The 13,168-nt window shown below is 41.3% G+C and overlaps 1 protein-coding gene across 21 annotated transcripts in view; it reads right to left on the bottom strand.

The window, feature by feature from the left end:
- Window positions 1-13,168, bottom strand: part of LPP (LIM domain containing preferred translocation partner in lipoma) — a 315,569-nt gene that overhangs the window by 37,181 nt on the left and 265,220 nt on the right. For all 21 annotated transcript variants that reach the window (XM_058844348.1, XM_058844351.1, XM_058844340.1 and 18 more), the window contains one exon: window positions 5,832-6,001. In XM_058844348.1, coding sequence (XP_058700331.1) covers window positions 5,832-6,001 — 170 coding nt within the window. The remainder of the gene's footprint in view (window positions 1-5,831; window positions 6,002-13,168) is intronic.

The following is a 13,168-nucleotide window of genomic DNA, read 5'->3' on the forward strand; positions in this document are numbered from 1 at the left end:
GTAGAGTTGAGCTTATGGCCACCACCCCTTCTCCAACTTCTGTCTCTATTTTTTATATCAGCTGTTGCTGGGTGGTATCAATAGAAAGGGCTTTTGTACTCTTAAGGGATTTACTAATTTTTCACTTTCACAAATGATTGGTTTACTAGACATAACAGATTTCCCTTGCCATTCTGTTTTTCCCAAGGAATAACCAACGGGGTGCAGACTAGCAAAATTATCAGCTCTAATAATCAGTGGGAATAAAACACGCCTGTGAGCGAGCCAAAACTCTGGACCTGCTTTGTGGCTGCTACGCCCATGGACCACTTCTGCTGAGGGTAAGAAATACCCAGGGCTGAGCCTGCTGCTGCCTGGCACAGCCCAGCTCCATCTCTGTGCCACAGGAGCTGAGCCTTAATGCTTTTCGATCCACGGGTCACAGGTTCAGCTCCCTGCTGCCGATGACTCACACAGGAGCTCCGAACTAAAACTAGCAACACCAGCTTTTTTCTAGGAGAGGATTGAAGAGCAGCATTGATCTCAATGAAATATTTCGAGGGCAGAAAAATTCCACCACGCAAAGAGTGCGTGACTTCTCTTTAGTTTATTTTATATTTTTGTTCCAGTTGTCATTTTGAATTCAAACTCTTTGGAAAGCAGGCATAATAGTCTTAATGATCCCATTGAGCAGTTTAAATTCAAATTGTGGAGCACTTGCAATACCATGCTGGCAGCACTTTCCATAAATTACTCTCAAATTCAATACATTGCTTGACAAAAACAAGAATAAAGGGCTTTTTACTTTAAAAAGAAGAAAACTTGTATCATAAAAAAAAAAATCTTTAAATTATAGTTTCTCTTTTCTGGTCCAATTTAAATTGTTACATAGTTGCTAAATTAGTGCTGTAATCCCTGCTTACAAATTGCAGAATTATTTTTAAAAATAGATGTAGTTTTACTGGAGGGAACAACCTTACACTTTAAACCCTATGTGCTGCAGGATGCTGCTCTTGCACAGCTTTCAACCAGCCACACTCACGTGCACACAGGGGTGAGGTTTACAATACAGTCACACTGAAGCCAATAGCAGTCTCACCAGAAATTTCAATGAGCCCAAATTGAGTTAACACTGACATTTTAGAATGATTAACAAATTTAAGCTTTCCCAAGATGCTCCATGGCACCAGTGGCTCTCGTTGTACCATTTCTTAAAACATCAGCATTTCTCTTGTGCTCTGTTCTGAACTACTCCTACTGAACTAAAGCCACTGATAGGCCAGGAAGTTAGAAGACTGTAGGAGAAAAAAAACACTTCTAAGATATACTTTTTCTGCTCACAAACCAAGTAATTGGGGTATGGAAAGGGGGAAAAACAAGAGAAAAAAGGTGGAGCACTATGATCCCAAGTTGAAAGACGGGCTGGGGAACAGCAATAATCAGGGCAAGACTTCCATGCATAATTCTTCTTCCTTCAAGCACTTCCACAGCTTTAGTACTATGGAAAGGTGAACTTCACCTGCAAAAAATCCTTGTAAGTGACCTTTGGGGATAGGTATAAGGTATTGTCCTCAATACCTCGCAGTGCTCAGCAGAAACAGGAAACCTCGATCCCTGGGTCTCCACAGGGCTCTGCAGAGCATACCCACCATTTCCCACATCCTAGCTTGATAGAAATGAGAGTTTCTTTCTTCTCCCTCAATCATTCATCATTTCTAGCCCACCACTTCTCTGAAGTCTTTCATCTGACCCTGGTTATTTCTGATTTCTTGTACCCTTCCCAGTCCCACCATGGTCCTCTCCTCAGGTGGGTCACACTGACTTGGACACAACAGAAGAAACCCTGGGAGGCCAGGAGCATCAGTGAGATCTTGCTGCTTTCTGCATTAACTGCAGGAGCTCAGCCCCTCCCAGCCCTCACTTCAGAGTGCACATCTCCAGCTGCCAACTGCCAGATTGCCAGGAGAGGGGAGAAAGAATGGATGAAAATTTCCACATCCTGGAGAAAGTTATCTGGACATCAAAGAACACCCATTCACAAAACAGCAGCATCACTCTTGCCAGACTGGTGTGTCTGGTTAACCTTGTGTTCAGTCCTTATGATAACACGGTATTTGGACAGCAGACAGCTGGCACTGCTCAACATCTTGCTCTTCAGTCTTTTATAATAACAGTTCCACTGATATTACGCTTTGCCTTTTCCCTGCTCTGAGTTCAGTGTTAAAATCTCTTCAACTACTTAGAGGAAGCAAACCAAATGTTCTTTTGTCAGTAATTTTCCCTGTAAGGGAGGGGGAAAATATACTGATAACATACTGCAGACACAGCATTTGTCATGTGCAGAGCAGTGCACTGGTTACACTGGAAACCCTATCATGGTATTTCAAATGTTAACTTGACTGTCCTAATGACTGGGAAACATCTGTCTCCTATTAACACTTTAGTTTTTACAGTTGCTTTTAGTTCAGCAGAAGTGTCTTAATGGAGAAGACTGGTACTCTTTTAGAAATAACATCAATAATGAAAGAATCCTTGGATGCAGAGCAAAACCAGCAAACACATTGGCAACAGAACTCACTGCACTCAGAAGATGTAACAGGAAATAATAGTGATGGGCTTTTGGGTGGGAAGATTTTTGTGTGAAAGAAATTAACTCTGGTACTCAAATTTGTATTAAGAAAAATATTTCTTTTCAAACAGATGATTGATTTCCTTAGATATTAATTCAGAATTTTGGGGAATTTCATCTTAATTGGATCACCGATAAATAAAACCAGAAACAAAAACAACAAAGAAAACCCCTTCTGCAGGCTATTTAGGCTTGGTACTGACTAACCAGTAATTAAATACAGCTCTTCACAGTAATCTTAATTATGGCTTCACTACACCACAGCTAAGAAGAGTCACACAACAAACTGAGAAGATTAGCCAATTCTAATTGTTGAAAAACATTTATTTTTGTTTTTGTGCACTGTTTTTGTGTGCATAAGGCCACAAGTCACATCAGTGAATTATTAAAAAATAATCAAAGGCTTCAAGAATTTATATATCACAACTAGGCAAGTGTTACTAGGCAAGTAATAGTTTATTTTCTTTATTTAAATCAAGCCTCTATGGCTTGCATAAGAGGCCAAGTGTTTTTGACTTGGGAAAATAGGGATGTGTGCTAGAAATCAGTGTGAATTAGGTAGACCAGAAACAAGTTTCACTGAATTACTCACACTTATACCAGTTGAGAACCCTGTTTTCTCAGCTGGCCACTCCATGAATTAGCTGTGCAGTCTTGGGCCAGTCACGTCTGCTGCAACTTCCATGGGAATTCAAGTCCAGAGGAAACTGAGTCAAGGTATCTCAGTACTGACTTTCTACAAATCTAAGATTCCTAGTATCCAAGCTATTGTCTGACAACAGGGACTTTGGGAAATAAAAAATACCCCACCCATCTTCAAAAACCAAACACCAAAAAATCCCCCCAAACCAACCAATCAACCTTTCAAAATGAAACAGAAAGAAAACCCAAACCAAAGGAAAAATAATCAGAGGCCACAATTCAGCAGAATGTGGCAAGACAGGCTAGATTTTAAGCAGGTCATTAACTCTCAGAGCTCAGGATAACTACATCACACATCTAAAGGCATCTAAAGACAAAAGCAGTCAGACTGTGCATCATCAATTTAAGGGTCTCATTCCTCTGCAAGAACAACTTGCAAGCCTAGCTCAAAGCCTTGGTGTACTTAAGCATTCATTATCCTACTGAAGCCAATGCAGGCTTCAATCCACTGAAAAATCAATGAGACATATGCTCTAGGACACAAACTCCTCAGGCGTACAGCCAGTGGCATGGCAGAAGCCTAGATCCTTTGTAGATCTGGCTTTCAACACAGCAGAGTCCTGAGCATTCTAAAAGACACTGAGACAGGCTCCCAACACTTGTTTCTTCCACATTTAAGAGTTTAATATGTGCTTGGGTTTGTTTTTTTCTTTACTGCATCAGACTGCCAGATTCCTGCTTCCCATTTTCCAGTCACAGTACCAGCTGTCCAACTACTTATATGTAGCCCCATCAGCATTGCCATCCTTTCCCCTGCATTTGCAGCAGCAGATGGATCCAGACGTGTTTTGGGTTAACTCCATAACCATGTTTTTGTGGACTGCATGGATAAACATTTAAAGGCCCCTTCTGGTTATATAAAAGGAAGCTATTAAACGTTTACTCTTTCCTCTGTACTCAGAGCTGCAAAGCCGTATCACAGAACATACAAACGCAGATGCAACCAGGCAATTATCGTTCCTTTATCCCTTAAATAGATAGAAGATAAATTTGAAAGAAAATGAGGAACAGAATCCTTCTCCCTTTCCTTTTTTATCCTTTTATCTCCCAATGTAGGAAGTTTACTGAACCCTTGCCAACAATTCACTCAGGCTAATGAAGTGTATAAGTAATGGGATTAAATAATCTTAAACCATTACTACAGTGGCTAATGCAGATGTTTTCCCAAACTAAAGCAGATGAGTGGTGTAGAATGCGTGCTTGATTTAAAAAAGAAGAAAAGAAAGTATCAATCTGCAAGCAGATGAAGTCAATTCCAGCCTGAAGTCAATGAAATGTTTAATTCCAGTTACATAAAGTTGCTCCAATTATATTATAAATGCACCTTCCTAAAGTCTTCAGTGCTTTGCACATGGTTAAACTTGCCACAAAATGAAACTTAAAATTTTTATGGTGCAATCATTTTTGTGCAAACAAAAATAGAAATTATTTAAAAGGTACCTATTTGACCAAGAGACCATTTAGCTTTTAAACGCAAATTAACAAGGCCCATCTATCACTGCCGTTGTAAATAAGACATAATCCTCCCTTTTTATATTCAATATTTCAGTAACAATCTCACTGTGAAGGCTCTGTAGAAATAGAGAGAACAATGAGATACTGGTGACATTTTCAGAAATATTATAGTATTATTGCTCTAATTATCACTGGAATGACAGAAATGTCATGAAAAACATCAATTTTTACTTTCAGAAATGAGAATCCAATTCTGGAAGGTTCTCAGGTCCAGTGTTTGTAAGAACTCAAAACTGAGAGTTTAGAGAAAGATCTGTCAGTGTTTTAAGGAAGTTCTAGCTCTTTTCTTACTCTAAATTAACAAGGATAATCCTTATATACTGGATGTTAAGGTCAGACCAAGGTAAAGCCTGAGGCACATAATGGGGTGGTTTTTTAATTTGGACCTGTACAACTGGTTCCAGCTACTTGTTACAGGAGCCTCTTAAAATTAGCATCTCCACAGAGCAATTGTTAATTGTTTGCTTTAACAAACCTAGACCTTGCTAGAAGCATGAAATGAAATTTTAGGGTGATGTAAGCTTCAAAAGATATCTAATCCTAAGACCCTTAGTTCAGTAGAAAGTCTTCCATCAAGCAAGGCAAAAGTCTTGATTTTAGAAGTTTTAATGCTTTCTTGCATCCCACCTCCTTAATCTTAGTGGGCACCACGGTCTGTAACAATTTTGATATCAGGTTTCCCAACATGGAAAGCTGAGAACCATACTACTGCTAAAAAATGACAGCATAGTCTGCTCCTTGCAGAGATGAAACAATCACAAACCCCAGCTCTTTCTCCTGCTGTGTCCACTTCATTTCAGAGGCAGGTCAGAGCAGGAAATGCAATTCACCCAGTAAGCTGAAAAGACCAGAGTTCTTCTGAAGACCGTAAAAAAACTTGTTGCACACGGTACTGCCACAGGGTTGCCAGATTTTAACTGTAAAGCAACTCCAGAGCAATGAAAGAAATAGATGTTTCCCGTGTCTATGCATTAAAATCAGGACACATAGAGGAACGAGTACTCACAATGTAGCAAGGTTCACAGTAGGCTTTCTTCTCCACAGCGTAGAAAGGCTGTCCCCTCAGCTTGCTCTTGCACGTTATACAGGTGAAACACTCCACATGGAAGACTTGGTCCATGGCTGTACAACCAGTGCCTTCTCCAACGACATTCTCCCCGCAGCGGGCACAGCGTCCTGTCACCAGAGGGAAAGGACAGCAGTCAAAGCAAGCCCCTCGACCCAGCTGCAGAGGAGGCCCCTCCACTCACCCATGGCTGCAGAGCGAGTGAGGGGGATGAAGCAGCTCAGTCCACAGAAAAACGATTTGTGCCACTGCTGGCAAAGATCTAGTACCACTGGAAGGCCCTCTGGTGCTGGTCCATATGAAATGATCTAGAAAGGATTGAAACTGGCTCCCAAGACAGCACTTATGTCAGTTGTGCTGCTGCAAGCCAGCGATCATCGGAAGGACCCTGAGCTCCAGATACAAACCACTGAGCTATCATCTAACCCAGCTATATAGTCATCTTCAGTTCCTAGGTAGATGGGATAAACCTGTGCCTTAAGCCTTGCTTCCACATGAAAGGATTTTGTTGTAAAAGCCTCATATAGCTGCCTGGTGGCAGCACAATTTAAAGAGAAGATTTTGCTTGTACAGTTCAAACCAATTCTCTCAATGGAGCCAATTACTTTTTCTATTCAAAGATTAATACAGATTAAGATATTCTGTCTATTTAAAGCACAGAAACTATTCCTAAAGACACTGATGTGTGGATACTTTAGTCTTACCGTCCTTCAAGAAAGGTATATCAGAAACTGCTGTTAGAGACTCTGAGTACAGACAAACCTTAAGAGCTCTCTCTGTTTCTGAAAAGGGTCCTTAATGTCAGATACAAATGCATAGCAAAAAGTCTGCAGACACACACTTGCAAAAGGCTTGCTGCCTTGTTCAGATTGTTGCTGAAGATGTTATGTGGCAGATAGATATAAAGTGAAGACAAGATTTCCTTAGCTCATGGGAAGAACATTTCCCTAGGGGAGACTGTGTTGCAGAGATGATGGAAGAGGTGGGTAGAAGGCACACCTTTGCCATTTTTCTCTGCCATTTGAGTTCTAGAAAATGGAGATAGCCCATGAAGTTGTGATGTCCTCACACAACAATTTATATTGAAAATAGAAGGCGTTAAGAACAAGGTCAACTATACTACGCAGGAGAACCCTGCCAAAGAAAATAGAGAAAGTATGATCTGGGGCATTGCCCCACTCAAAATGGTACTCTCCAGTTTAAGAGTAACTGTGGTGACCCCAGCCTGGGGGCTCTGCACTTCTTGAAGGCTTCATGGGTGGTGTGATCAGCAAGGGTGGGAAGGGAAGCAAGAGCTGAGGTATAAGCAGGAAAGAAGACTGAGTTCAATACAGAATTATTCATAAAGGCATATGTAAGTAACACATACCTGATAATAATTATATATTCCAGTAATGATACAATGCTCTCTCATACCATGGTCTGTTTGTTGGCCTTTTCATGCAAATACTGCACAACTTCCTACAAGGACTTAGACTTGTTTTGTCATCCCAAAAGTAGGACTGTGCACTGTCAGTGTCCCCACACTTATGACTTCTTTCCTGCCTGTCCCACACTCCAACAAGCTACTACACTCAGGGAACAAAGCATGTAAGGTACTTTTGTATCTCTCAGGATACCACAGGATGATATATACACACATTTGAGATATATTACCAGCTTGGAAAAGAACCCAGATCATTACAGTTTGCTACAATGGCATAACTATAGTTGGCTTTATACAGGACAGAGAGTTTCTGACTCAAACAGCTCCCAGCTTGAGCAGTGTGAAGAGAGAACTCACCAGATGAATCCAGACAAGTCTGGAAATCCCCCAAATGGAATTAATAATGCTGTATTTAAACTTAACTTTCTTTAGCATTTGTTATTAGGGTTTTGATTGTCACTGTTGTGCTTTAATCACTCCACTGTAACACTTCTAGAGAGGACTGCTTTTTTATGAGCAGAAAAGGAATTCAGGTTTCCCAGCATGGTGGTGAGGCTACAGAGCATGGGGGAAGAATGGAAAAAAACATGAGGGCTAGGAAGAAAAAACCCAAACACACTGGAGTGAACCACAGGAGCGAGCACTGCACTGAGGAGGAGGCAGAACACACCTCCTGTGTACCACAGGACAGCCCTGCTCAGCCCTGCATGTGGACAGCACAGAGCTGCTTCAGGGCCTTCTCCAAACATCTCGTGTAGCTGGGCTGTAATATGAAGAGACGTCTGGGGAGCAGTTAATATCTCTATATATAAAACATGAAATTGAAAGCCATTAGTGTATTACTTTACACAGTGTTTTTCCAGAGGGAATATTCCGCTGAAGAATTTATTTTCCCTAGTGTGCCATTCTGTGATCATCCGGTATTATTTTTATGAGGCATTTGGACATGGAATAATGTAGTGTCTATGCAAACACTTCTCAGCTTTCTTTGTTAACATCTGAGCAGAACATGTGGGAATCTTTTCTACCTCTCCTCTTCTCACATTCATAATTTAGCCAGGTCTTATGTGCTTCAGTATTTATCTTCCTCTTTGACCAAGACATCTCTCCATTTGCTGAAGTAGCTATCTACATGGAGACCATACTTCTGGCTGGACTTGTGCTAGGAGACCTGGGTCTATTTCCTAACTCAAATACATACTCCTGTAATCTCTGACAAGTCACTCAGTGCCTTTGTACCCCTGTCCCCTCTTTAAGCAAAGGGCATAAAGACATCTCTGCCTCCCAAAGGTGTCCTGAGGCTACATTTCCCCCATAGCTCTGAGGTATTCCCTAACTACACTGCTGGTGGTCAGATACAAACCAAAGAGTAGCACAACATGAGTCTTGGCCAACTTCTCCCCTTTAAATTGGTTTCCTAAGGCTTTCCTTCCTCTTTCTGGGTTTTTCCACAGAAGATTCCCACTGAGGCAGCGACAGACTTAACCTGGCTACATTTATGAGAAGTCCAGTTTCTGCTATTAAGTACACAGACAGAAATACTCCTATAAACTCTCACACAGGAAAGCTTCCTTTTTCATAAGTTCATATGCAAACTGTAACTCTGTGGCCTTAAGCAAACCATGTTTTTCATGAGACATGGCAACTCCAGTGAGAATCAAAACACAAGCTCAGTGCCTGGCAACTCTCCCAATTGACTCACTCACACAAAAGGTAAAAGCAAATAAGCCAAAATATTCAAATTTGGGAGCTCCAGTTGGGTGGCTGGATCCACTTAAAGGCACATGGGCAAATACACAACTAATCTGGTTTGCAGCAATGTGATCACTGGAGACTGCACCTTCTGCAGACCTCTGCGCAATCTGGGAACTCGCAAGACTTCTGCAAAAAAGCCTGTCTCTTCTCCCATCTCCTGCAACTCGCTCAAATGTAGTTGAAAATGGCTATTAGTTTCAAGTGTTGGTGAGGGAGGAACTGACAAGCAGACAGGCACATGTACACAGGCAGTGCGATTGCACAAGCCCCATTTCCTTAGAAAACCAGAAAAACTCCACTAAAAACAATGCATCTATCATTATGTCTGATAGAAACAAAACAAAGGTCTGCTTTTCCTGTGTGCCAGTTACCAACGGCGAAGGTATTTGTGGTTGGGCTCACCACAATTAAGTGCCCACACATGTTCCCCATTTTAATATTTTCACACTGGCTCAAATAACTCAGTCCGTTGTGTGCAGAATGCCCATGAGTGAACACAGAACAAGTTGCACTGCTTATTGGGAAAGAAGTAGCAAAGTTTGCAAGACTCAAGAACAAACAGATTGCACAAAAAAGATTACACAAATAATCTAAGAGAAAAATAGCAGGCAGCGTATTACAGTAGAAACACAGAACAACGTGACCCATTTGCTTCCCACAAACAGCATTTAAAAGGCAGCTTAAAGACAAAGGACAAAATTAGCACTAAACTGCATGAAGATGAGAAACTGTCATTTCAACATTCTTCTTTTGCCCCTTCAGCCCTTTTTAGATCCTTTTTCAAGATTATTTCAGCAAAACTAGAAGGCGATATGTTGGCAGCAAGCCTGGGAGACTGGAGTCCTCTATTTTTGCATGAAAGAGGTTCATAACCTTGGCCGTGCTGTGACCTTCCTTCAGCCCAGCCTGGCTGCCACATGGTGGTCTTACCTTGGGGGGATGTACAGAAGTGCTCACAGAGGCTTCCGTGCTGAAAGTGCCATCATTAGTGAGTTTCACACAGAAACACTTCAGCAGCTGAAAGGATAGATCAGCTACGATACTCTATTCTGAAACCTCCTCACTTACTGTCTTCTACTGTGTAAAAAATTTGAAATATTGTGAATCTGAAGGAAGAGGGGGAAGGGAGAAGAGGAGCTCATATTGCACATAATGCCACGTTCTAACTTCTTGTTATCTAATTACTATTATTACATGGTTTTCACCTATACTGCCCAAGATCCTGGCTGCTCAGATTATAGAACAGATCAATTCTGCGGGGTACTGGAAAAACACAGAATTCACAGAAGGACCCAACTGCAGGAGTTTATAACCTAATACAAGCAATGACAACTGAGTAGTGATAGGAAATAGAAGGAAACAATCAGACAAAACCAGTCAGCAAGGGAAGCTGTGCTCTCAGCACTCTAAATGTTTTACTGTTGACAAGGAGTCTGTAGACAGCACAGCAAAGGAAAAGGTTAAGGAAGAATTTGAAAGAGGACCCGGAGGGAGTTTAAAGGAAGTTTAATGGAATGCTTCTGAAGAAAGGACAAAGACAACACAAAAGAGAATGTAAGTGCTTGAAGATTGAACATAGACGCCTTCAGATGAGAAGGATGAGCTGGTATGTCACTAGAGAATACTAGAGGAAGAAGGGTGGGAATAGGTCATTACAGGTCATGCAGGTAAAGGCATGAAGCTTCTGTTTGATATGAGGCAGAAATTAAACCAGAGGAGAAATGTTTAAGAGTTGGATTCAATGATCCTTGTGGGCCCCTTCCAACTCAGGATGTTCTATGACTATGACTAAGAGGCAGAAATGATCTGGCCTAAGTTAAAAGCCAGAGAGTTATTTCTGCAGCTAGTTGAGCATGAATAGAGAGAAACTGCATTTTTTGAAAAGGATGTTGCAGAGATTCAAGGTCACCGGAGCTTGGATGCAGGTTTTAACTCTGAAGATTAATAGGACAGGCCATAATCTGAGCTGCTACTCATCAAGATTCTCGAGATTTGGCCAGAAACTGGGCACAATCTGGAGATGAGGAATTAGGCACAGGGTGTTCAACCTTATCTAGGACATGCGTCACTTTTTAGCATCAGATTAGGAACGTGAGCAAATGGGACAAACATCCACCACTGAAGATGGATGATGGAATAGGTACATGTCATACTAATGCTTATGGAAGTAATATTCTGATAGCAATCACACTGAAGCTGAAGATAAAGGCAATGTAACTCCACACAGGTGGCTTGAGATGCTCCTGTTTGCACATCCAGAGACTTCAGTAGCCTTTTCTAGGCTACAGCATTATTTTTCTGTCATACCTACTTAGACATTAAGCCATTGGCAGCACCACTGTGATGTACACTGCCTAACACAGACAATTCAGGCAGTAACTACAGATGCCAAGAGCAGAGAAAGCAGAAAGAAAATGCGCAAACCTCTCCACAAAAGACTTAAATTCATGAATTCAAAGCATGCATTCTATGTAGAGAAGAGATAGGGGATAATTTTCTGATAAAAGCATCAAAGTAGGGAGGTTCTGCATTTGCTGAAATGTGGGGAAAAAACGTTGATATCTCAAAAAACTCTGCATGATGGAAAAAACTTTCCCACCTAACTGTACTGGGGGAATACACCACAAGGTCATATCCTCGGTGCCTATCAATTACACAATTTCCCTTGATCAGCTAAGTGTATTCCCCGGCTCTCACTGCAGCCCTGACACACAATGCAAGAAAGAACTAAAAAAATACAGCACGCTGCCTTTTCAAAACGGTACCAAGAACACTTTTAAAAAATATAAATACATTGAACAAAATATCTCATGAAAAGTTCCCCTGGCAGCCTCAAGACAACCAATATTTCCGCTGTGTTATTTTTCTAATCATCTCTGTTTAGAGTTCGCCAGTGAATGCATTTTAGAGATTCATGACACATTCTGCTTTTGGATGGCTTTGAATCAGCTGGCAGTAAATGTGGAAAAATCATTATTCCTAATGAAGAAATATTGATGACAAAACAGCATTTCGAGGACAACGTTGACCATAAGTCAACAATGTAAAAAGACTTTCCCCTCTCTCCCTCCTCTCTCCTAGTGACTTTTATCCACAGGTTTTCAAGTATTTCCCAAGCATGTGGGATTCCTCAGGACACCTATGTCATACAATTGCTCAATTTTAAGGAGATACAGGAGCAGAAACTGATTATTAGAATAACAGTGTAAGAGCAGACCTTAACTTAGTTCACCCTAATCAAGTTAAGTCCAAGTGTGAGAGCTTCTGCAACAGGTCCTGGGTTCTTTCATTCATCCAAAGGGAATAGAAGAGGGATCTCTGATCCACAAGGGAAGGTTTATGTCCTTCTACAGTGCATGGGAGGTATGCACATTGTGCCAAAGACGTGTTAATAATATTTGTCCCAGAGTGATTCTGACATTTTGGCACTCAGGGCACTGCAATAATGGTACAAAGGGAAACCCAGAGGCATTTTGTGGAAAACGATATTATTTAGCTCACCTTACCCTTGCCTTTCTTACCTATCCTTTTCTTGCTTTTGAACTCAAGACTTTTCACTGAGTGGGAAGCCCTTGGCAATGGTTTATTGTGCCAGGATCCAAGCTTGAAGTGTCACCATTTGACAGTAGCAGGCTGTATGCATCAATTGTCTTACACAGCCTTTGGACATGAGACAGATCAATCTTAATTCCCTCTTCTTCAGCAGACGTCAGAAAACACAATCTTTCACAGTATACACAGCTTCATGCTGCAATGTGTGCCTGAAACACTTCATAAATTAAATCCAAGGCCATGATTTAATTACTGCGTCCTGGTTATTCTGCTTTAACTGTGTTGCACTTGTACTCCAGATGCACAGGTCCCTGCAGTGACCTACTTGTCATTTTTACTGTACAGCACTGTGCACTAGCTGCACTCTCGTGTTGTTTGCATCCCTTTCCTCCAACCACAATACAACTTCATATTCTCACTTTGCTTGGCTGTAAAAACCTGACACATTCTCAGTATGCCCTGGAGGTCCCATTCCACACCACAGAGCAAACGCACTGCAACTGTGCAGGCTCACTCTGCCAACACTCTACCTTCTCAAACATTT

This window comes from Poecile atricapillus, chromosome 8, assembly GCF_030490865.1.
Source record: "Poecile atricapillus isolate bPoeAtr1 chromosome 8, bPoeAtr1.hap1, whole genome shotgun sequence".
NCBI lineage: Eukaryota > Metazoa > Chordata > Aves > Passeriformes > Paridae > Poecile > Poecile atricapillus.